The following is a 23,256-nucleotide window of genomic DNA, read 5'->3' on the forward strand; positions in this document are numbered from 1 at the left end:
TGAACTCGTTAACCGTTATGGTGTATCCATATGCGCCATGAAAACTGATTTGTTTAACGTGTCATAGTTTTCCATTTCTCTACCCCGGACTTCACTTTTAATGAGCAACTCGACGAGTTTTTTTCTAGAAAAGCAGTAGATGTTTATCCCACCAATATACCTGTATTAATTTGGTTAATTTATGTTCTTTATTATTCTTGTCTGTCCTGAATGACATTCTTTTGATTTCCGCTAGAATCTTGGTTCCCTTGATTAATCTGTGTTTAATGATAAGAAGTATTTTTAATTAGTAAACGAAAAGATCGATTTTATAAGCTACCTCATAAATGTGGAATTTCACATGCTCCGTGTATAATCTACTGCATATTATTATCTGTCAATAACTAGAACATCAAGTCAAAATTAAACTCTCTTTTCCTGTTGCGTTTTGCATATGAAATGTTGTGTACCTTCTATTCAATGTTGGGCCCCTTACAGGTCCGGTTGTCAAAGGAATTGGCCTGCTGCAGCGCTACGTTGTCCTAAATAGTGTTCAGAAACCTAGCCGGGGGCTAGATCAAATGCATTTGGAAAATAAAGAAATATAATTCTTAGATGTGGTCACCGATACGAAAATCAATTTGTTCTGACGATTTGTAAACTTGTGATAGCATTTAGAATAGGAACGATTTTCCGAAAATGCTTATTTACATGGAAGTTGATTAAAAATAAAATTCACAGGTAAAGTTAATTGTTGGCACAAGGGAAAGAAAGACGGTTTGGTAAGTTTATTAACAAAATTTCGAAGAATTTCTTGTTCAAAGCATGTAATATTTTCATTGTTGATATTACGATGAGAAAATAAAGAAACATAACATATTTTTTTTGTCAAACGAGGAATAGCTGACAGGACGTATTTGTTAGCTATATGTAACAGTAATGAACAATAACCAGATACCAAGGAAACGAGAAGCCACACAGAGCATTTTCAGTGCTCTGTATTTGCAAATATTTCAAGTGTATATGTAAAGTTCTTGCAACAAAATATGTTAGTCTATCAGTAAGGCAGCCTTCCGAATATTCTCCAGGTGATCGTAGACATATACAAGCTGTGTCGTATAAACATGTTACAATACGTTTCTTAAGGAGTAATGACATTAACATATTATATTGTTGGCAAATGATGCAGTCCATTGAATTAAAATATAGATTCAAATTTCAGTAAAATATCTTAAATACAATTATCAAAATGGACAATAATTGATAATTGACATATAGTGTACTCCAGTGGTATAACTTCCCTATATTCTTGATAAAGGAAGAGTAATAAATTTTTAGAAGAAATAATGCAAATTTGATCCTAATTTGTTGAACATTCTATAAAAATATCAAATATCAATAATTAATTAACAAATCAGAAAGTCATTTTTGCACAGTGACAATAAGATTCCGTGTTTTATTTTTGAAATGTTAAAACTATCAAAACTGATTAGTCATATAGAAACATTAAATTCCTAAGGGAACCATGGAAACCAAGATAAAGAACATTTTCATGGGAAGACGAGTAGACAAAGAAGTAGAAAAATAAAGAAATAGGAACGTATCATTTAAAGAATACTCTCTCGTAAACCAATTATAATTAATTCAAAAATTTAATATGTTTTGTGAACTTGAATTCTTCTGCTGTTTATCGTTTTGTAAGATAACATGTTTACGTCGTCATCTTTCTTACAATGCGTATTGAATTTTCTGTCAACGTAAAGATATATAGGTAATTTTTTTATTTTAAAGTTCAGCCTTGATATAATATATCCAATTACGAATTACAGACAACAAGATAGATATATTATATCAGCCAGCTTTTAAAGTGTTATGGAGCACTAGCTAATTTTGCATACATAAACATACACATGTTGTACAAATTCACTTAAGTAAACGGCTATTTTGGGTAGTGTCTTCCATTGTTTTGGATGTGGGAGATTGATTATCATGTTGACAGAACCCATCGACATTTGGATGAGTTCAACAGGTAAACTATGTATTCAAGAGAACTAAAACAGGCAAGAGTAGCATTAACCCCTAAAAAAACCTGCCACTTAAGATTTATACATGTATAGCCACAAGTATCCCGTACTCCTTAATATATTTTTACAAACTCTTAAATTTCGTTGAGAATAATGTGATTCGTCAAATAACAAAAATATTTTATCTACGATCATAATAATCTTATAATTCTTACTTTTGGTACTCAAGCACCGAAAAGTATATGGTATTTTGTTGGTTCTGACAGCACCAACAGATTAATAAATCTACAACTTTTTTTTTGGAATTGGTAGAGGTAGATAATTAGGAAAAACATTCAAAAATACATCATAGTAAGTATTTTCGTATTCTAAGATGATGAACATTCTACATAAACATGAGAAAGCCTTTGAGAGTTGTAGTAAGTATAATAATAATTAATTGCTGATAATAAGATTTATTTTATTGATTCACGTGTAAAGCATACCAAAATTTGCCATGATTTTGATTGGCATGTATGAATTTATAAACACTGAAGTTTTCATGTTTTTTTTTCAGTTTAAAAGCACAATACAAGTATTTGTTTATTGTACATTAGGCAAGCATTTTGCACATGCTTGCTGACCACCGCCTAGTGTGTGCCTAGGTATTGTGCATGTGACACAAAAAATCTCCTGCAATAGACGACATTAACGTTTGCCATTTATGTTGAATCTTTGGTTTATGGTTTGATACCAGACAAAGACAGGACATCAGATCTACAGGCTATCATACACATATTTAGAATGAAATTACATCAGCTAATACATGCATATTGTTAACGTATTGTACCGCATAGTGTAAAAAGGTGAATGGATGTACAGTAATTGTATAGGGAAAGCTTACCATTCGATGGTAAATCGAGATTTTGAATGAGGAGGATGTGGAAAATTAGTTTTTAAAATATTTGTTGATTTGCAAAATGTATTAAATTGAACTTGAGTAATTAGTTACATGTTGAATATAAATCGTTTAAATTACAATGGTCAAAAAATGTAAAATAAAAAATCCAAAGTCCAAAATATATGACAGGAGATTATTGATACAGGTAAACCAATCATTTAACTATGTTTAGATACGATGGGGATATAACTTAATGTTGGTATAACTGGTCTGGAACTTGTTACTGCTAGTACATTGTAGTCCTTAGTTTGTACATTATCCCAAGTCAGAAACTTCTGGTCTTTTCAGGTCTTGTTTCGTTTTTATATTTAGTTTATTTTTGTGTTACTTGAGTTAATAGAAGCAACACTTTTGCATTACCTGTGTATAAAAGTTTTGAGGCCAGTTGCAGCCTGTGCTGTTGTGTGAGGGTTTCTTCATCGTTCATTGAAATATAATGAGTGACCTTTCCTTCATGGTGTGGTTGTTGTCTTTTTGACATATTCGCCCCGCGCGGGTTCAAGTGCCAAAAGAATAGGCCTACAGCAGCGCTAAGCTTGTCACAAAATGCGACTAAATAGTGCTCAGAACACTGGTAAACTTTTCACGTTCCTCGTACGTTAAACAACCCTTCTGTGGTATTCTCACGGAGTAGAAACCATAGGGCTCCGCGACAGGAGGCCCGACAATAGCCACCTCTCCCTATTTATAGTGGCAATCATAATTTGTCGATCGATTTTCCTTTTGTCGCATCCCATTTTTCACTTCATCATCATTCCATATTCCTTTTATCATCCATTCCATATTAATCGCCTGAATATAGCTGAAATATTGCTACTCGGGCTTTAAACCCCAACAATCAATTAATCAATTTTTGGCATATTCATGTTATATCTGACTTGTTGCCATGCCGATTGACATTATACGACGAGCTTAAGTTATTGATCAAATGCATTTGGAAAATAAAGAAATCTAATTGTAGATGACGTCTCCGATACGAAAATCAATTTATTCAGACGATTTGCAAACTCGTGATAGCAATTAGATTTCGAACGATTTTCAGAAAATGCTTATTTAAATGTAATTTGACAAAAAGTAAAATCACAGGTAAAATTACATGTTGACACAAAGGAAAGAAAGACGTTTTGGTAAGTTTATTAACAAAATATCGAAGACTTTCTTGTTCAAAACATGCAATATTTTCATTGTCGATATTACGATGAGAAAATAAAGAAACATAACATAATTTTTCTCAAACGAGGAATAACTGACGTATTTGTTAGTTACATGTAGCAATATTGAATAATAACCAGATACCAAGGAAACAAGAAGTCAGACAGAGTATTTTCTGTGCTCTGTATTTGCAAATATTTTAAGTGTATATGTAAAGTTCTTGCAACAAAATATGTTAGTCTATCAGTAAGGCAGCCTTCCGATTATTCGCCAGGTGAGCGTAGACATATACAAGCTGTGTCGTATAAACATGTTACAATACGTTTCTTAAGGAGTAATGACATTAACATATTATATTGTTGGCAAATGATGCAGTCCATTGAATTAAAATATAGATTCAAATTTCAGTACAATATCTTAAATACAATTATCAAAATGGATAATAATTGATAATTGACATATAGTGTACTCCAGTGGTATAACTTCCCTATATTCTTGATAAAGGAAGAGTAATAAATTTTTAGAAGAAATAATGCAAATTTGATCCTAATTTGTTGAACAGTCTATGAAAATATCAAATATCAATAATTAATTAACAAATCAGAAAGTCATTTTTGCACAGTGACAATAAGATTCCGTGTTTTTTTTGAAATGTTAATGTTAAAACTATCAAAACTGATTAGTCATATAGAAACATTAAATTCATAAGGGAACCATGGAAACCAAGATAAAGAACATTTTCATGGGAAGACGAGTAGACAAAGAAGTAGAAAAATAAAGAAATAGGAACGTATCATTTAAAGAATACTCTCTCGTAAACCAATTATAATTAATTCAAAAATTTAATATGTTTTGTGAACTTGAATTCTTCTGCTGTTTATCGTTTTGTAAGGTAACATTTTTACGTCGTCATCTTTCTTACAATGCGTATTGAATTTTCTGTCAACGTAAAGATATATAGGTATTTTTTTATTTTAAAGTTCAGCCTTGATATAATATATCCAATTACGAATTATAGACAACAATATAGATATGTTATATCAGCCAGCTTTTAAAGTGTTATGGAGCACTAGCTAATTTTGCATACATAAACATACACATGTTGTACAAATTCACTAAAGTAAACGGCTATTTTGGGTAGTGTCTTCCATTGTTTTGGATGTGGGAGATTGATTATCATGTTGACAGAACCCATCGACATTTGGATGAGTTCAACAGGAAAACTATGTACTCAAGAGAACTAAAACAGGCAAGAGTAGCATTAACCCCAAAAAAACCTGCCACTTAAGATTTATACATGTATAGCCACAAGTATCCCGTACTCCTTAATATATTTTTACAAACTCTTAAATTTCGTTGAGAATAATGTGATTCGTCAAATAACAAAAATATTTTATCTACGATCATAATAAAAAAACGATGTAGATTTATTAATCTGTTGGTGCTGTCAGAACCAACAAAATACCATATACTTTTCGGTGCTTGAGTACCAAAAGTAAGAATTATAAGATTATTAAAAACATTCAAAAATACATCATAGTAAGTATTTTCGTATTCTAAGATAATAAAAATTCTACATAAACATGAGAAAGCCTTTGAGATATGTAGTAAGTATAATAATAATTAATTGCTGATAATAAGATTTATTTTATTGATTCACGTGTAAAGCATACCACAATTTGCAATGATTTTGATTGGCATGTATGAATTTTTATACACTGAAGTAGCAGGACATGCTTACACTTGTTTCAATTATCTTCAGTTTTTATTTGCAATCTTTTTTTATTCAGTTCGATACATTGTGTGTGTAGATCGTCTTTGTTTCACGAGTTAACGTTTATGCCATGTTTTGGGATTTCGACGCATTTGAATCATTCCACTGTGATGATTCGGATTTTTCAGCGCCGATACATTGAATATTGCTTTACTGTTTTCAAAACACAACCCTTCATTTGTATGAATCATACCAACTTTATTGCAGTTGATTTTTCTGGTAATAATGCAGTTTTACGGGGAACAGCTGTTTCAGAAGGGGGATGGTTAATTGAAAAGAAACACCAACTATTTAGGCTTGGATGCTTCCTCAATTTCTTATTATTTTCGTATAAACCTTACGAATGATTTGCAGTGGTAGGGTTTGGGATTGATTTTAAAAGAAATTGGTAAAATGTAGGAGAGGTATGTATTTTTATTACTTTTCACATTAAGTCCGTTCGTTAAGTTAGTTAATGATTCCTTGAAAAAAAATGATTTTCTTAAAAACAAAAATAGATATGGAAAAGAATCACAGATTTAAGGTATTCGGTAAAACTTACATATGATGTTTTTCACTCTAATTTTAAATAGTTTATATTTTTTGTTCCCATTAGGTCCTTGTAAGGTATTAATATTGTATTATTCTTCAATTCTGATTTATTCAATGTGTTATAGTTTTACTTTATTCTTTCGTTTATCCTTGACTTTTTATGAGAGAATCGGCGGGTGTTCCTGGAAAAGGAGAGGACGCTTACCCTAAGGGAGCACTTGATCTATACTCCCAGTTTTCAATTGACTTTGAGTTGATCATTTATTTTCGTTACTTTGTATGTATTAATTTTTTGATTTTGTGTTTATTGTCGTGTGTGTCTGTTGTCCATGTTTGGTCTTTGTCCCTTGTCTTTTGATAACATTCTTTTGATTTCCGCTAGAAGCTTGGAACTCTAGATTATTCTTTCAAAGTAAAACCTAAAATTATGTTGAAAAGTTGTAATCAAATCACCTCCTACATGTAAATCTGTAAAAAGTGAATACAGATATATCCATGTATAAATGGGATATGTGTATCTAAAAACAAATAACGACCGATTATTTCTTTTGACAATGTATTATGTAGTGGATTTTTATTTAGTTAAAAAGAAATTATGAATTGTAACAAGCTAAAATGACACATTTAGGTTTATTAAGTTCATTAAGGATGATCGTAAAATGTAGCAAACTCAGATTATACAGACGGGTTTAGAAGAGTCTTGTACCTGATAATCATGTTACACCCTCATTACTTGGCATTTTGTATGTAGAATATTGACGTAAACTACTGAAACTTGTTGGTATACCAAACCAACAATCGCGTTAAACCAAAGACTCTATGTTTACAATCTTTTGGTTGAAGACAATGTGCACGTTCCTTTTATCTATGATTTCTATAGTTTTACGTTATCTTTCCTGTATCAATTGGATCCGATGTAGCAGTGTATCGAATAAATTCGAATAAATTTTACGATTCAGAGATAAAACAAAATTTATGCTAAGTGTAAATATCGATAATACACTTTTCAAACGGAAAATTTCTGACAACGATTCCCTTGGAAGAAAGCTGACAGAGAAATATTAGACCCGTTGCTTGGGTGGAAACACAATAATCTTGATTTGATCTTGATTAAATTTGAAAAGATTCGATCTCTTCCAGTCACTGACACGCTCTGATGCGATATTATATGTCGTGCCATTTATGTAGAGATTCGATGGCAAGGTTTACTTGTGTTAAATCTGCGATGCAGTGGTAACTCATATTTTTTGTCGACGTATCTCACCAAACGCTTTTGAACAGGGACAGTCGAGGGCTAAGCACAGAACATTCTCCATACTTCAGATGCAAGACTTTAGATTTAAAGTTTCCAATTGAAATTTGGCTGAATCTTTGTTAAATATAGGTTTTTCCTGGAATACTGTTGGAAATGCTGGTCTAAGTACGGTAAATATTCAATATATCTTTTACCAAACCTTGTTATTTCAAACAAAAACTTCCGTTTATGATTGAGAAACATTTTAAGGGTTTAAAATTCTTGTTACATGTTCATGTATATATTAGGTTATGCGGTACACAGAAGATTTAAACGGAAGTGTCGGTGACATCTAATTCACAAGAGTTCGACGATTGTTTCTTGATGATCTCACAAATATTGCCGGTCGAATAACTAGATTCAAATACGTAGTTTGTAGTAGAGATTCTTCATATTTTGTATAAAACCGATTCCAATTCATCTTCTTAATGTTCCAAAGATGCGTTGTTTAACCTCTCTGACTATCTGTCAGAGTGGTTAAAGGCCGTGAGGTCCTTAATTTTGAAACGAATAAAAGTTTTATGCAGGTAAATGAGTGCCAATGCTACATCAGTTTTTCAAGACATTTTACATCCAATGTTTATTATCAGAGGTAGACGTAGAAAATAGTAGCAGTGATAAGACCTATACTGCTAACACACTATCCAAAGAAGAAATTGTGGAAAACCATAAATCTGTGCTATCCTCTTTTGGTCTCTAATAATAGCATTACAACCTATGATTTTTCAACACTGTATACATCTATTCCACATACTCAGTTAAAATCCCGACTTAAAAACATTATACATGGTTGTATTTCTTCCAAAAACCGATGGTACACCTAGATACAAATGTATAGTTCTTGGAAGAGATTCCTCATACTTTGTAAGAAATAATTCCAAATCATCTTCCAAATATACAGAAGAAAATATTTACTAAATGCTGGATTTTTTTTATATTTTTGGCCATTCCAATGGAAACAAATTGTGCTCCTCTACTTGTTGACTTATTCCTTCACTCTCATGAGGATGGCTTTATAGCTGATCTGATCCGAAAGAAAGAATATCGTTTAGCTAGATCTTTTAATCTCAGTTTCCGCCATATACATGACGTATTATCTTTAAACAACTCTAATTTTTGGGATTTGATACATCGCATCTACCCCAAAGAACTTGAGATAAAGGATACTACAGACACAGTGAAGTCTGCCTCATATATTGACCTACACTTAGAAATTGATGGTAAAGGAAAATTATTGACTAAACTTTGCGACAAACGTGGTAACTTTTCATTCAAAGTTGTCAACTTTCCTTTCATCTATGGCAATATCCCTTCAGCACCTGTATTTGGAGTGTTCATATCACAAATCATACGTTATGCCAGAGCTTGCCGAGACTACGCAGACTTTGTATCGTGCTAGAATTTAACAAATAGGCTTCTGGAATAGTGTTATGTTGCTACGGGATTGAAGTCATCACTAGAATATATTTATGGCCGTCATCACCAACTCGTGGATCGTTACGGTGTATCAATCTGGGCCATGAAAACTAATTTGTTAAACGTGTCATAGTTTTCCTTTCCTCTTTTGTCTACCCCGGACTTGAATTTTTATGAACAACTCGGCGGGTGTTTCTAGAAAAGCAGAGGACGCTTACCCAACCGGTGCACCTGGTCCATGCTCTCAGTTTTTAGTGGAGTCCAAGTTGCTCATTTACTTTTGTTACTTTGTATGTATGATTTTAGTTACTCTTTGTTTTTTGTTGTCTGTTTTCCATGTAAGGTCTTTGTCCCTGGATTACAGTCTTTTTATTACCGGTATAACCTTGGTTGCCTTCATTACTCTTAAAATGCTGGATTTTTTTATTGACAATATATTTGTCTAATGTTGTGAACGATTTTTATCAGTCGACAGGCAGTCGACATTCCCATGGGAAATATTTGTGCTCCACCACTTCCTGATATCTTCCTTCACTCATATGAGGCTAATTTTATAGCTGATATTATCCAAAGAGAATGAACATCATTTAGCCAGATCTTTTGTCCTCATTGTGGTAACATACCTTCAATGTCCGCGTATAGAGATTTCATATCACAACTCATTCGTTATGCAAGAGCTTGCCGAAACTTTACGTACATTTTCTACCGTCCTAAAATTAATACAACTAGGGTAATGGAACATGGATACATTGTTTATGTTGCCATAAGTTTTCAGTCATCACTACAAAAATTGTATGGTCGTCATCACAATTGGTGTATATGTCTTCTCCATGAGAACCGATTTGTTAACCTTGTCGTAGTTTTATTTTGCCTTTTTTTTACCCAGGCCGTGACATTATTTGAGAAAATCTAGATATTTTCTATTGATATCTCTTAAAGAAGGGGTAAAACTTAACAAAGCAGTACATTCTTTTTGATATCAGTTAGAAATGCGTCACAGTTGTCGCCGTCACCAGTTACGGGAAGATTATTCCGTTTCGTTTCAATTTTCCTCATTAGGAAAACACTAAAAGTAGTTGACAGTTGCTTTTAACTTTAGTGAGATAGTTAAGGGATTTCATACATAGCAAGTGAGTGCCTTGAGACATGCTGAGATAACTTGAGATTTCATATCCTCCACAGGGATGAATGTGCTTTTTATTAATAATTTGTGAATTTTATGTTAAATTATTGTTCGAACATATTCGCCTCTATAGTTATTACGCGATATATTTAATTTTGGTAAAAAAAATAATTGAAGTTTATACTGTAAACAAGTATGTCGAACAAAGAAGCAAATGGACAAATAGACAGGCATCTAAACACTAGGTTTTTTCTCCACTTAAACGTCACTTCATACTTTATTTGCCTTGAATCGTGACAGCACCATCGGGGCAACTATTGGACCCTGCCGCCTTTTATCAATTACACGACAAAAGTATAGGTCCAGGGTTTACCAAAAGTTTGTCAAGGTGTCTTCTCGAAATAAAGTATATTATTGTTTTTATTCTAATTTTAGGTGCATTTCTGGTTAATATCACGTAGTACGGAGAAAAGATCGAAAATGACAAATATTGAGGTATCTTTTCAACGAACAAACGATGCAATGTTGAAAAAACACTGAAACAGTCAAATCAAGACAAAACAGTAAAATTTTAACAATATCTGTATCGTAATGCAAATGGTACGTTGTTTTTATATTACGATTTTCTATTTGGAAAAAAAAAATTTTTTTATAATTGATATTTTTGCTAATATAATTGAATTATTTCAATTACATTGAATATATTGTTTATTCTTTCAAGTTTTGTTTTATTTATTTCATACAGTATTCAAATGCGCTGAAGTTTTCGAAGTACTTCCCAAACAACTTAGAATATGCCAGCAAAGTATATACGGTATAAATATGTTAATCAAATTTTCAATGAGGATATCCAGTAAAAAATGCAAACTGTGTTTGAATATATTGAATTCTACCAATTAATGTTAAACTTATAACGTTAAATCTCCTTTTAAAAGTAAGCTGTAAAAACATTAGCTTTTAAGAAAGAAAGGAATACACATGCAGATGCTCAAATGATTCGTTATTTCACTAGATAATTTAATAAATAAAACTATGTAAAAAAGGATTTTGCTGAAACAAAGAAAGAATGGAATTGTATTGTTAGAACAATATACTGACGACAATACTAAATCAAAATATATAAAACGCTTTCCAGTGCAAAATATGATGTAATAAAAAGTGGTGTCAAAGAACTTATTAAGCAGTTTTGAAAGCTCGAAATTGATAAAACCAACTATTATCGAATAAAATAAAACAATGAAAATATATATGTACGACATTTTAAAGTTCACAATAAAAATTGTATAACAAAACCACCCACTTGCAAACAGAAATATAGACATATGCTCTATATAATCGTTTAGTGCTTCTTTCTATAGTTCATTCAGCCTGAAAGAAAGTCTCGACGACGACGTAAAAGAAAATCTCCATATGACGTAAGTTTCACTATTGATTTTTGTTGATTGTTTCTTAATTTTATATCTACCAGTAAACAGAATGTTATTTGTTAACCTTTATGTGAGACCATTTGTAATCCCAGTGAAGTTGGCGATGCATTATAGTTGATTTGACAGTTCAAAGAATAATCATACGTATCCTCATCATTTATTATATAGACAAGAAAATACAATACAATTACACAATGGGAGTAATAACCTCACTCTGCAATAATAATTCAGTGATGTTATTAGAACCCGCAACCGGCAAACATCGCCGTTTACTTGCTTAAATATCGCCTGCTACTGGCAAGTAAAAAATAAGTGAAATAAAAAAAAATACAACAGAAGAATTTGTAGTATTCAATTCGTCTGGTTTTAATTAAATAAAATGCGCCGAAGGCGAAGCAAACTTGATGACGGTGAATACGTTGTAACGTCAATTTTGTGGATTTTCCTTATATCTAAAAATAGACGAATTTATTTTGATCGGCCAATCAGATTCGTACGTTTAAATTAAGAATCTTATTCGATTTCCGATCAAGAAACATAGCTGATAGAAAATTATTCATTCCAGAATCGAACCACAAATTCATATGCATCACAAATATTGTTGTAACAAGTTATCGCTGTGAGAGAACAGACGACATACGGCATAAGAGACACGGCATTCCGTTGTTTTTAATCAATAATTCGATAAAAATTAAACATCAAAAACATTGTATCTCATAACTTAAACGTATATTTCTGACAATTTTCTAAGGACAATTTTAAGTCATTAAAAAGGACCAATATCTGAAAAGGACTATATACATGTGTAGGTTTTCTATTTTTTAATCAGTTTATCGGAGTTAAACACTAATACTTTTTGTTATTTTTTTCTTTAGTTTTGAAGTGCATCTTTTAATTTCAATTTTAGTTTAAAGGCTTCTATCCCTTTGACAAAATTGTTCTCTTTCAAAATATACTTTGATATTTTGTATGTGGGTAGACATACCCTCAAGATGATGTGTTGAATAACCAGGATTGGTGACAATTGATCTTGAACTTTGTCCTATAGGGAAATATTTGTGTTAAATGTTTCTAATGTAATAAATTGTGCCCCACCTATATCTATGATGTTTCGTTTATCTTTTGACATATTGAAATGTATGTAGCCTTTTGATATTTGACATGTGGGTAGATAATCTAAAAAACAAACTTTCCAAAATTGATGACCTTCAACTTTCACCCTGTGATAAATTCTTGCATGTTTTTTTTTTTTTTATTTTATAATTTTTTTTATGAAACATCTTAAAATACAACAACAATTTCTTCTAAATACCAGATAGTCATTTTACTTTAACTTCACTATATATAAATGTACATATTAAAGTTGAAAGAAAAATCTTGAGTAATTGTCAACTTGGTATTTTTCCAGGTCAGAGTTGTGTGTTCAAAATGTATGTTTCCTGCATCATTTTCTGAAATACTTGTTGTGCATCACTCATGATTCATGGCAGGGTCTGTATCAGTGCTAATCACACAACAGTGAATCATTCTGATAAATGTATTTAAGTTTCTTAACCTGAAACAGTAGAACAAAGGCTTTATATATTCTTTTTAAAAAGACTTTCTCTACATGTAATTTTTGTACAATTATCAATCAATTCAAAACAATGAGTACTGTCAAAACCCATGTTTAAAACATACACTACAACATTAAAAAGTTTTAAAAAAAAAGTGCTAATTACTTGGCATTTAGTTGTTTGATTAAAAATACATGAAGTATATGTATTTATATATCAAATATCACAGGCATGTAAATATATATTATAAGACTGGTTTCTTATATCAGAATTAATATTAATTGACATACATGTAGGTTGTATTCAATTAAATTATCAACACGTTGGTGCCGTAATTTTTTTGCTCTGTTATATGAAGTTCAAGATCGAATGAAATGACCATCTTTTTTTAAATTATTATTTTCTAAATTTGATTGTGTCTATTTTGAATAGCTTCTAACTGTTTACTTATAATTTACTTTATTTTCATCACGATATTTCGTTAAATTGATTGAATTGTAAGCTGTTATTTTATTTGATGGGACCGTTTCATGTCTCGTGTTTTGGAACTGTATTGTTAATACTGGATGTTTACCGTTTTATCAATTTAGTACTACTATCAATTGGACGGGTGATGCTTGCGGAACAGGAAATGCTTACTTTTCCGAAGCCCTTGATGTCACTCCAAGGTTTTGAGGGATTTTAACTATTGCATTTGTTGTGTGTGTGTGTGTGTGTGTGTGTGTGTGTGTGTGTCTGACGTCTCGTTTAATAAATTTGCATACGTAATTTTGTTTCAGTTCACTACATATGTAAATCGTCTTTGTTTCTTGTTTACAAATTCAGAATATGTACTTGGATTTTGCCGTTTATGAATTCTATCATTGTTGACGCTCCAATATTTTTGCTGTATTTTAACGACCTGGTACAATTTGAAGCAGCCCGGTTTTATATTTATGCCTCTTAGCCAATTATCTGGCATATTTCTTTACAGCGTGCAGATAAATATAATGTTTTGTTTCCATCTGTTATGTAAGGTTGCGCGGTATTCGTTTTTTTACAAGAAATAGTTAGCAATCAAGCAATACTCAGATCTTTAGTGGTCGATGAGGCGTCAAGAGCAGGAATGTAATCCAATCAAATGTCCACAAGTAAAAGACACATGCAGAAGCTTAAGATTTAAAGTTATTAAGTTTGAGACTGCGAGTTTTTATGATTTGAAAATATTGCAATAAATTGGTTTCATGTAGATGTATGATATCCGTGAAACTGATAAATTGGTCTTTGAAATATAAGATGATACAGTTACATGTACATGCATGTTGTTAGGTCATTACAAATATGTAGGCCTTTGTTAGTAAAATCAAATTTCGGGAACTAACTTTAACATAAAATAGCCCTTGTTTCTCAACATCCAACACGACTGCAATTATTTTATTTTAAGTGAATGTAGGTCAGTCGCTGATACATCCAACATTCCTTATAAATTTAATGCACCTTACTTATTTGAAAGATGTAAGGCGTATTGTTTTATACCTGGTTAAGACTTTTGTTGGCTTTATTTCGAATTGATGATCGAGAAGGTGTTTGTCGACCCAATTACACTTTTTGATCAGATTATGCAGTACAGTTTATGAAGAAGTGGTCATAACATTATAACAATGTTACATGACTTGTTAAGATGCATTTGTTGAAGTTTAGTATTTGAATTATTTCCGGCTAATGTGATCTAACAAATTATCGAAGTTTTAGAATGAAGACGTCATCAAACAGTTATTTTATTGTTGTGGAAATTAACTTTCCTTATACCTTATTTTAATGTTCGTTTTTAAGATAAAATCGCGTTCGTTAAGACCACGTACAAGCAATTCCATGAATAAGGAGTAACTCTGTTAAAGCGATATCATAATTTGAAATTTTGTTATCAAATGTGTTCTGTTTATAAAGGTTGTTGACCAAGTTGAAAAAGATAATAATGAAACACAAATTGAAGAAACAATGGTCACACAGACAAGAACAAATTGTACAGAACGAGCCGTGCAAACAGAGATGATGGATACTCACATGTTTGTTCAGACTGATCATATCACAACGTTATCAACTGGAGTGCAAACAGACAAGATCACAATAGATGTAACACCATTACATGCAACAGAAATTAAAGCAAAAGAGAAATTTGATATTGTAAGTCATATTGTTGTAAATATAAATCACTACCAACATTTTGTTTCAAATAAATTGTTGGAAGATGAATTCGAAAAAAAATATACAATAGATGTGAAAATAAGACTTATCATAGAGAACTATAACACATAGTTTCCGCTAATAAAAAAATCATATTTAACATTACATAATTTAAACAATATTCATGAAAATAGGAAAACTGTGTGACCTAGGTAAACTTTTTGTTTACGCATATTTTTGTCATCATTAAAACCCTGCTTGAGAAGTGGAAGGAGGGGGAGATATACAGTGATCACGATGACTGCCCTAAGATCTTATCCGCAGCTGCTCTGTATCACTAAATGGAATGTGTTGAAACAATATCTGTATTGCATGATGCCATTATGCATCTCCAGTTTTGTTTTTGTTTTTTGTTATTTTGTTTTTGTTTTTTAATGACTTTTGGGATTCCTGATGCAAACCATAGACTTGTCATTTGTTGACCAAAAAAGGGGCTTCTAATTCGCAACTTCTCTCAAACCGCTGATTGGAATTCGATGTAATAATCACAACCTGGTTGTCACATTATACCATTGCCCACCAGATATTTGCATTTTTATCACCTCTTATTTAATTTCCATCTTAATGACTCAAATCTCTTCTAGAAGTTCCCATATCGTTTTTATGGAAGGAATATGCGAGGGGTCATCAAGTAAGCGTTGCTCTCAGTTGTTCTAGTTTTATTAATACTTAAAACTCTAAGTTTGTTCAAGATATACTTTTTTTATATTAAAGAAAACAGAGAACGTTGACGAGACCATATCTAAGGAGGTAAGTCTCTTTAAATGTCTCCTGATGTAAATTGTCCACATGTTGTAACTTCTTCCTTTTTTTCGCGTTGTAAATACAATGAGTATAATCAGTTGATTGTTGTTGTTTCCTCAAAGGTTTACATCTTGTTCAGATATATCATATGTAGATAGGGTTCTATCTAAACTTTTCCGGAATATTTCATTTATTATTGTTTATGCATGTAGCAACACTTTGACAAGTTTTTTTAAACATTACAAAACGGCTTGACCTTAATTTAGCTTAATAAATGTGCATATTAAAATCACATAATTATTAATTTCAGCAACTGAAAAACGTACAGAGTGCACCTTCACCTTCAACTTCACCTGATTCGAAGGTAGGTTTCTTATGGCAAAATCGATAATAGATCATACAGTAAAGTGGATTAAAATTTCAAAACTGAAACGCATTTTATATATTCCGTTGAATAAAAGGATATATTATCACTAAAAAAGTAATCAAGGGAATCAAGGTTATAGCGGTAATTAATCAAAAGACTGTAATCCAGAAACAAAGACCAGACAGACATACACAACAAAGAACAAAGAGTAACTAAAATCATACATACAAAGTAACAAAAGCAAATGAGCAACTCGGACTCCACTAAAAACTGGGAGCATGGACCAGGTGCACCGGTTGGGTAAGCGTCCTCTGCTTTTTTAGAAACACCCGCCGAGGTATTCATAAAAAATAAAAAGGCAAGTTCAGGGTAGTAGAAAGAGGAAAGGAAAACTATGACACGTTGAACAAATCAGTTTTCATAGCGCAGATGCATACACTGTAACGATTCACGACCATAAAACTTTTGTAGTGATGACTTCAATCTTGTAGCAACATATCCCTGTTCCAGAAGCCTATTTGTTAGAATTCTAGCGCGATACAAACAGTATGCGTTTATCCTATCATTGTAAAAGGCAACATAAAGTTAACAGAGATAATTCTGTTAAATATTTAGCGAATGTAATTCTTATCTAACAATTTATCAGATGAAAATAGAATCTAATGTACTTTCACAAAATAACAGGAAGACCATCGACAAATAGAGAAATCAAATAGTGAACAAAAACTGTCAAAGGAAGTACCAAACAGAGAGCCACAAGCACCCCCAGACAACGGACAACCACTTGGATTAAACAAGATACATGAGTCAAATAACAGAATCGGACAACCCAAAATAATAATTTCGTTTCCTCGATTTTCAAATGAAAATTATTTTAACCCCAAGAAAGTTGATGTTTTGCTGGAAAAAGCTTTAGCAGATGTAATCGAACGTATCAAGTGTAAGCATATTACTCTAATATCTATTGATATATGATTTACAAATATTTAGAATGCACACTGTTATAATGAACAAGGATAAATATTTTGAAAAAAAAAATGAAAATATGTTTTACTTCTAATAGTGGGTAACATAGAATAACGGAGCAGTAAATTATCATCCTTTTGTTTCTTGCTGTTGTTGTATAAAAGAGAATAGAAAGCAAGTTTGATATTTCCAAATATAAAAATACGTTCATGATTATATAGTGTTAATGTATGGCTTTTTCATATTGGCCCGGTAACATGCCCGAGGTATCAATAATAGCCAAGTATGGCTGTAATGGACCGAGGCCATTATTAATGCCAAGGGTATTGATATATTAATAATGACCTCGGTCCATTACAGCCATCCTTGTCCATTAATGATATCATGGGCATGTTACAAGGTTACAAGGCCAATATGGAAAAGGCCATCTATTGATAGTTTTATTAACCAACTTTATTTCAGGACATCTATTATTTATTATCAATACATATAATTTCACGTTAATTAAAAATAGGTCCATATCTCGATTAATCAAATATTTATGAAAATAAATCATGAAGGTTTTGTAGTCTATTCCAATAATCCCCCAAAAAATCTATAGCCTAGTACAAGATTAAACATAACTAATAATATGTAGAAATTGCGATCACCACAAATGAATTTTCATGAGCTAATTATTCATGTGACCAGTCGCCCTATACCCAACATCTCAACTTGAAAACCATGACTTTGCAGATATCCATAATTTACGGAATATTTGGTTTGTTTCCGTCATCGTTCTGAGGTTTATTGATACTGTCTAGTATGTGGCCCGAGAATTTAAAAAAAAAACAAACAAACAAATAATTTGGCCTTTTTTTTACGTAAAAACCGTGTTTTTAAGTGCATTTTGATCAGGAATCAAGCTATTTTCAAATGTCACTAAAACACGGAAGTCGCCTTTTTTCTTTAGCATTAATGTATAGAAAAGTATGTGCTCCCGCTTTGAGATTTCATTTTTGTTGCCTTTCCCCCTCTAAATTGTAACTTTAAAGCCCACGATTTTAAAATATACATAATAATTCAATATACTTAGTCCCAGTACCATATTTCAGCAACTTTGAATATACTAATCAATTAATTGAATTATTAGGTCACTCTTAATTGAAGTCGTCACTTATTTTAAGAAGTGTACGCAATTTTGATTTAGTTCATACTGGCCCTGTATTTTATGCCCTGTTTTGATATTCGTAATGCATGACTGTGATTTCGTAATTATCGGCTGTAGGTATTACCGGTTTCGCAATAACTAGTTGTCGAAATTTTCAGTTCAGAAAAGATGGGTATTTCTATACATATTGTGCATGTAGTAAGTTGGTTAATAATAAGTGATAAACCTGCGATACAATTGAGAATTGTTTGGTACAAAGACATTACCTATGACATCACAACTATATATTATAACAAAAGCTATGCCGTCGATATCTGTGCATGATAAAAAATTTTATAGGTTGTGGTATTCTGTTTGACGGAAGGGACAGGACTTTCTTTGAGAGGATTTTTGGCGAAAATGGTAATCCAACGAATATTTACGATAACCAGTTTTATCACTGCATCAACAGGAAGAAACAAGCGGATGACAACAAGAAAATAACAACTCAGGTATAGTTTTCTTTTAAAGAGTGGAACGTACTTTCGAACTAAAAGCGTACTTGTTTTTTGGTTTATTTATATCTATTTAGTAAATTGCAGTAAGTTTGAGTAGGAACATGATAGGATACATATAATTTGATTAAGAAATACCATTTTGGCTAGCATTTCTTTAATAATTGTTAAGAATTTTATTTGTGAACTTAGTAAGTGTCATTGATATACATAATCTCTCATGATGTACATTGTCACACATGATGCACATAGTCACTCATGACGTACATTGTCACTCATGTACATAGTCACTCATGATATACAATATCAAGCATGATGTACATAGTAACCACGCATGATCTACATTGTCATTCATGTTTTACAATGGCACATATAATTTGCCACTCAGGTTTGTGGTCAAAGATATAAAAGAAGTACACTGTTTTTCCAAATTTTAAAAATAATTTACAAGATCATTTTTAATCATCGTCTCATTAGCAACTGAAAGCAGCTTTAAGAATTGTAAAATGCAAGGACTATCAAACCAATTTATCTTGACAAAAGTCTTTTTTTTAAAGACAACAGGAAGCATCACTTTAGCCACAGAACGCGAAAGTGAAGTCACCAAGTTATTAAACTTAGAACGTCATATCAATAAAGAGGAGAAATTCAAGTTCTGTAAGGATTCAGAAAAAGGTAACGTACTAAATAAAGCTTCAAAACTGGGTTTAGTGCCTTAGTGCAAAGATTAGTAGATTTGTATTCCTTTTTTTCTCTTTAGGAAGCTTTTTTCTCATTGTTGATGTTGCTTGTATAATCTTTATATGCCTTACGAGTAATCATAAAAATATCATCACATGAATAAGTCTTGTTCAATTTGGCAAAATATAAAAGGACTGATTATGGTTTTTCTACCTGTTCTTAAAAACTTAATTTTAAAAATTTTCTGGAGTAACAGTAAGAATATTTTAGGATAGTTTAGATACTACATATATAAGTGTATGAACAACCATACGGCCTTTCTTTAAACTACATCTTTTGGTAGAAGATGATGAAATCGGGATACTATCCTTGATTACATCCTTTTATATATGTCTTTTATAGAAAGTAGGGTTCCTGTCGTACTTTTGATAGTAGGTGGTGACCTTAGTGTACTCGAACATGCTGCTGAAGCGGTGCATTGTGACATTTCAGTGGTCGTTGTCAAGGGAACAGGTGGTACAGCAGACGTTATTGACTCATGTTTAAATGGGTACATATGAATATGTCAATCCGGAAAAGCTATATCTTATCAATGAAAAAAAAAATAGAACTGCAATGATCATAATAATGGTGATAAATATCAAACTAGTTTTTTTTATCCCAAATTACTGGTCAAAATTAATATTTTTTTCTCTGTCTGTTAATAGATAACCTCATTGACATGGTGCAGGAATTACTAACCTGAATAGCAGGTTATTGTCAAGTGTGAACTATTGGGATTGAGGTTATTTCAAACAGACAGAAAAAATGAAACGGTCAATGCTAGTACTAACATTTAACTAGTAAGTCATTAAATATGATGGGTGGTATCGCAATGTTTAACCTTTCAAAAATTAAAGCGAGTTACATGTACTTCTAAAATTGATTAGTTTTTTAAAAATTGTTGACGTATCTACATTCTTATTTGTATTGCAATTTTGTCGTTTAAAAATAGATGCCAATGTTATTGTAAGAACTTGGGGTTTAATAGAAGAAAAAAATGCTAAGAAAATATAGAAACATATTAATGACCAAACCTATTCTATAGACGCCATCGGATCGAAATTGTACGAACACTTTTTATCGGGGTGTTATCTTTAAAAGGCGAACAAATTTGACTTTATTGACTCCGGTTTCAATTTTTTGTTTAATTAGTCGTTAAATTGAATTAAAAGTGTATAGAAATTCTTTAAAAAAAATAAATAATTTGAAAAATGTTATCGAAACATTCGAAAAATGAACTGATCCAATTTGTTTGAACAGGGATCCTTTGTCATCAACTCAGGATGTCAACCTACGGAAGAGTTTACCAATAGTGTATCTGCAGCGATTTGACCAAGATGCATATGAAAGGATAAAGAAAGATATATATAGAATACGTCAAAGAGAATGGATGGTAATTTTATGTCTGAATCGATTTCACTTCCTTTACAATTTTATTTCTTGGTTCGTTTTTGTTTTTTTTTTTTTTAAATTTTTTTGGGTATATTTACCAATCATTATGGATGAAAACGATTACCCCCGTTTCGTAAATGAGTCAACTAAAAATGATTAAGTACGTTAATTGTTTAATTGTGTGTATCGACATTAATTTATTTCTTGCTTAGTGTGATGAAAAATGTGGTTCGATATGATAGAGCAAACATTCATCAAACAATTTAATTTTCATTGCATATGTAACATGTATTGTTTTTCTTACATGTTGTGCTAGGGCACTTTCGTTGATTTATTTTTTTTATACATAACAGGTATCATCTTTTGATTTTAAGTTAGAGACAAGTGAATCTTTGTGGGAAAAAATAACAGATGGTATTATTAGGTCGTGGTCATATGAACAGAAAACGGGTAACTTTAAACCAGGTTAACAGTATTTATTGTCTTAAAATCTATTCATTCTCAAAACTCGTCAAGGTTTGAAATCAGTATTTTACACAGTCCCCAGACTGATTCATTGCATCAGTTAGGAGAAACAGAAGAAACTATTTTCGTTGAAATATAAATGTTCAATTTTCTAACAACTAGGGTTTGTTTAAATATTTTTTTTAATTCAATCATGCATTCAACAATGATAAGGTAGTTCCCCATAAAATAACTTCATGTTTTCCCCTGGTTCCTTTAGACTTCTAGTGCGTCAATTAACATCATTTGCATGAAATGTATAAAAGACAAAGCAAAAACAAAAATCCTGAATTATAAATAGTACAAACGTTGAACTTTCAAACCTGTTTCAAAACGTATAAAAATCACTGGTAAAATATTTGCAATATATTGGTTTTTTTACTAACACGGTTTATAACAAAACAAGATTGCTAACAAGAAATTGTTAAAATAAATACGGAAATCATACATAAAAGTCATTTTTGAATCTATGATATGTACACGGGCAATCGCATTTCAGAAAATGCATCAGATCAAAGTCAAAACATGTCCATTTCAAAATATGCTGTACAAATCGAAGGTTTGTCAAAGAAACAGATTTTTGAGGAGAAGAATACATCTGAGAGCCATGAGGTAAGATTAGCGTTATGCTATGAATATGGCAAAAAATCAATTTTGTTGTAATACCATGACCCTTTTTTCAAACATTAAAAAAAAACAACAAAAAATAGAAAAATAACAATAGTTTTGTACTGTAATAACGTCAAAACTGTGCCACAATTATCGTTTTCAGTGAAAACTGCTAATAATCGTATAGTTTGTAATTGTTTTTCGGGTATATTTACATCTAGAAAAATTACGTCGGCACCCTAGAAACAACTTAATATTTTCTCATGTGATAAACTATGAAATAATTAAAAAAAAAAGCGCAATGAGTTATTATCTTATTTGCATCCCTGGGCTATCTTCTTTAAGCTTGTGTTCAACGTTGAACAGGGTTAAAGTTACTACAGGTAATGTATATGTTGTCCACAATATTTACCTAAACTATTTCTACATATGTTCCAAAATATACAACAGATACTATAAATCACAGACGATAGATACAAACGAGATTCAAAAGAAGCATGCAAAAGTTTCCGTCATATCAAAGACAGTTGGTAGGCGGAAAATGACATTTTCGTATTTATTTGCTATATCAAGTCATTATCTGGAAAACCATTGTATATAGAAAGATGTTGAAATAAAAGGTATAATAGGTATGAATACATATATAAGAGAATAAGAAACAGGTGTTTTTGAAAGTATTAGCCAATATCTTGAACAGCATAATAGAAGGAAAACACTGTCAAATGATTCTTAAGATAAGAGATACAAAAACTACCATAGAAAGAAAAAAAAATTAAATCAATATTTTGAAGTTATGAAAGATATAAGGAAGCCTTTGGTGATGAAATGATCCTTATGATTCAACCTAGTTGTTGATTATATTTTTTTT

The 23,256-nt window shown here is 31.5% G+C and overlaps 1 protein-coding gene across 4 annotated transcripts in view; it reads left to right on the top strand.

Moving 5' to 3' along the window:
- The first annotated feature begins 746 nt into the window (after window positions 1–746).
- LOC148609299 (uncharacterized) overlaps window positions 747–23,256 on the top strand; it is a 38,104-nt gene continuing 15,594 nt past the window's right edge. Inside the window, exons 1-14 of one of the 4 annotated variants that reach the window (XM_088596041.1) lie at window positions 747–761; window positions 10,669–10,728; window positions 10,979–11,047; window positions 11,592–11,648; window positions 15,143–15,379; window positions 16,154–16,189; window positions 16,494–16,547; window positions 17,235–17,490; window positions 19,006–19,157; window positions 19,718–19,835; window positions 20,244–20,391; window positions 21,144–21,276; window positions 21,629–21,725; window positions 22,279–22,391. In XM_088596041.1, coding sequence (XP_088452167.1) covers window positions 10,714–10,728; window positions 10,979–11,047; window positions 11,592–11,648; window positions 15,143–15,379; window positions 16,154–16,189; window positions 16,494–16,547; window positions 17,235–17,490; window positions 19,006–19,157; window positions 19,718–19,835; window positions 20,244–20,391; window positions 21,144–21,276; window positions 21,629–21,725; window positions 22,279–22,391 — 1,485 coding nt within the window. In that variant the 5' untranslated portion in view covers window positions 747–761; window positions 10,669–10,713. Of the gene's footprint in view, window positions 762–4,051; window positions 4,071–6,130; window positions 6,274–10,668; window positions 10,729–10,978; window positions 11,048–11,591; window positions 11,649–15,142; window positions 15,380–16,153; window positions 16,190–16,493; window positions 16,548–17,234; window positions 17,491–19,005; window positions 19,158–19,717; window positions 19,836–20,243; window positions 20,392–21,143; window positions 21,277–21,628; window positions 21,726–22,278; window positions 22,392–23,256 lie in introns of those variants that run through there. The other 3 variants (XM_088596040.1, XM_088596043.1, XM_088596042.1) reach the window with 3 other exon arrangements.

Source organism: Perna viridis, chromosome 8 (assembly GCF_037379345.1).
Source record: "Perna viridis isolate PV_CMFRI_1.1 ecotype Kerala chromosome 8, ASM3737934v1, whole genome shotgun sequence".
Lineage (NCBI taxonomy): Eukaryota > Metazoa > Mollusca > Bivalvia > Mytilida > Mytilidae > Perna > Perna viridis.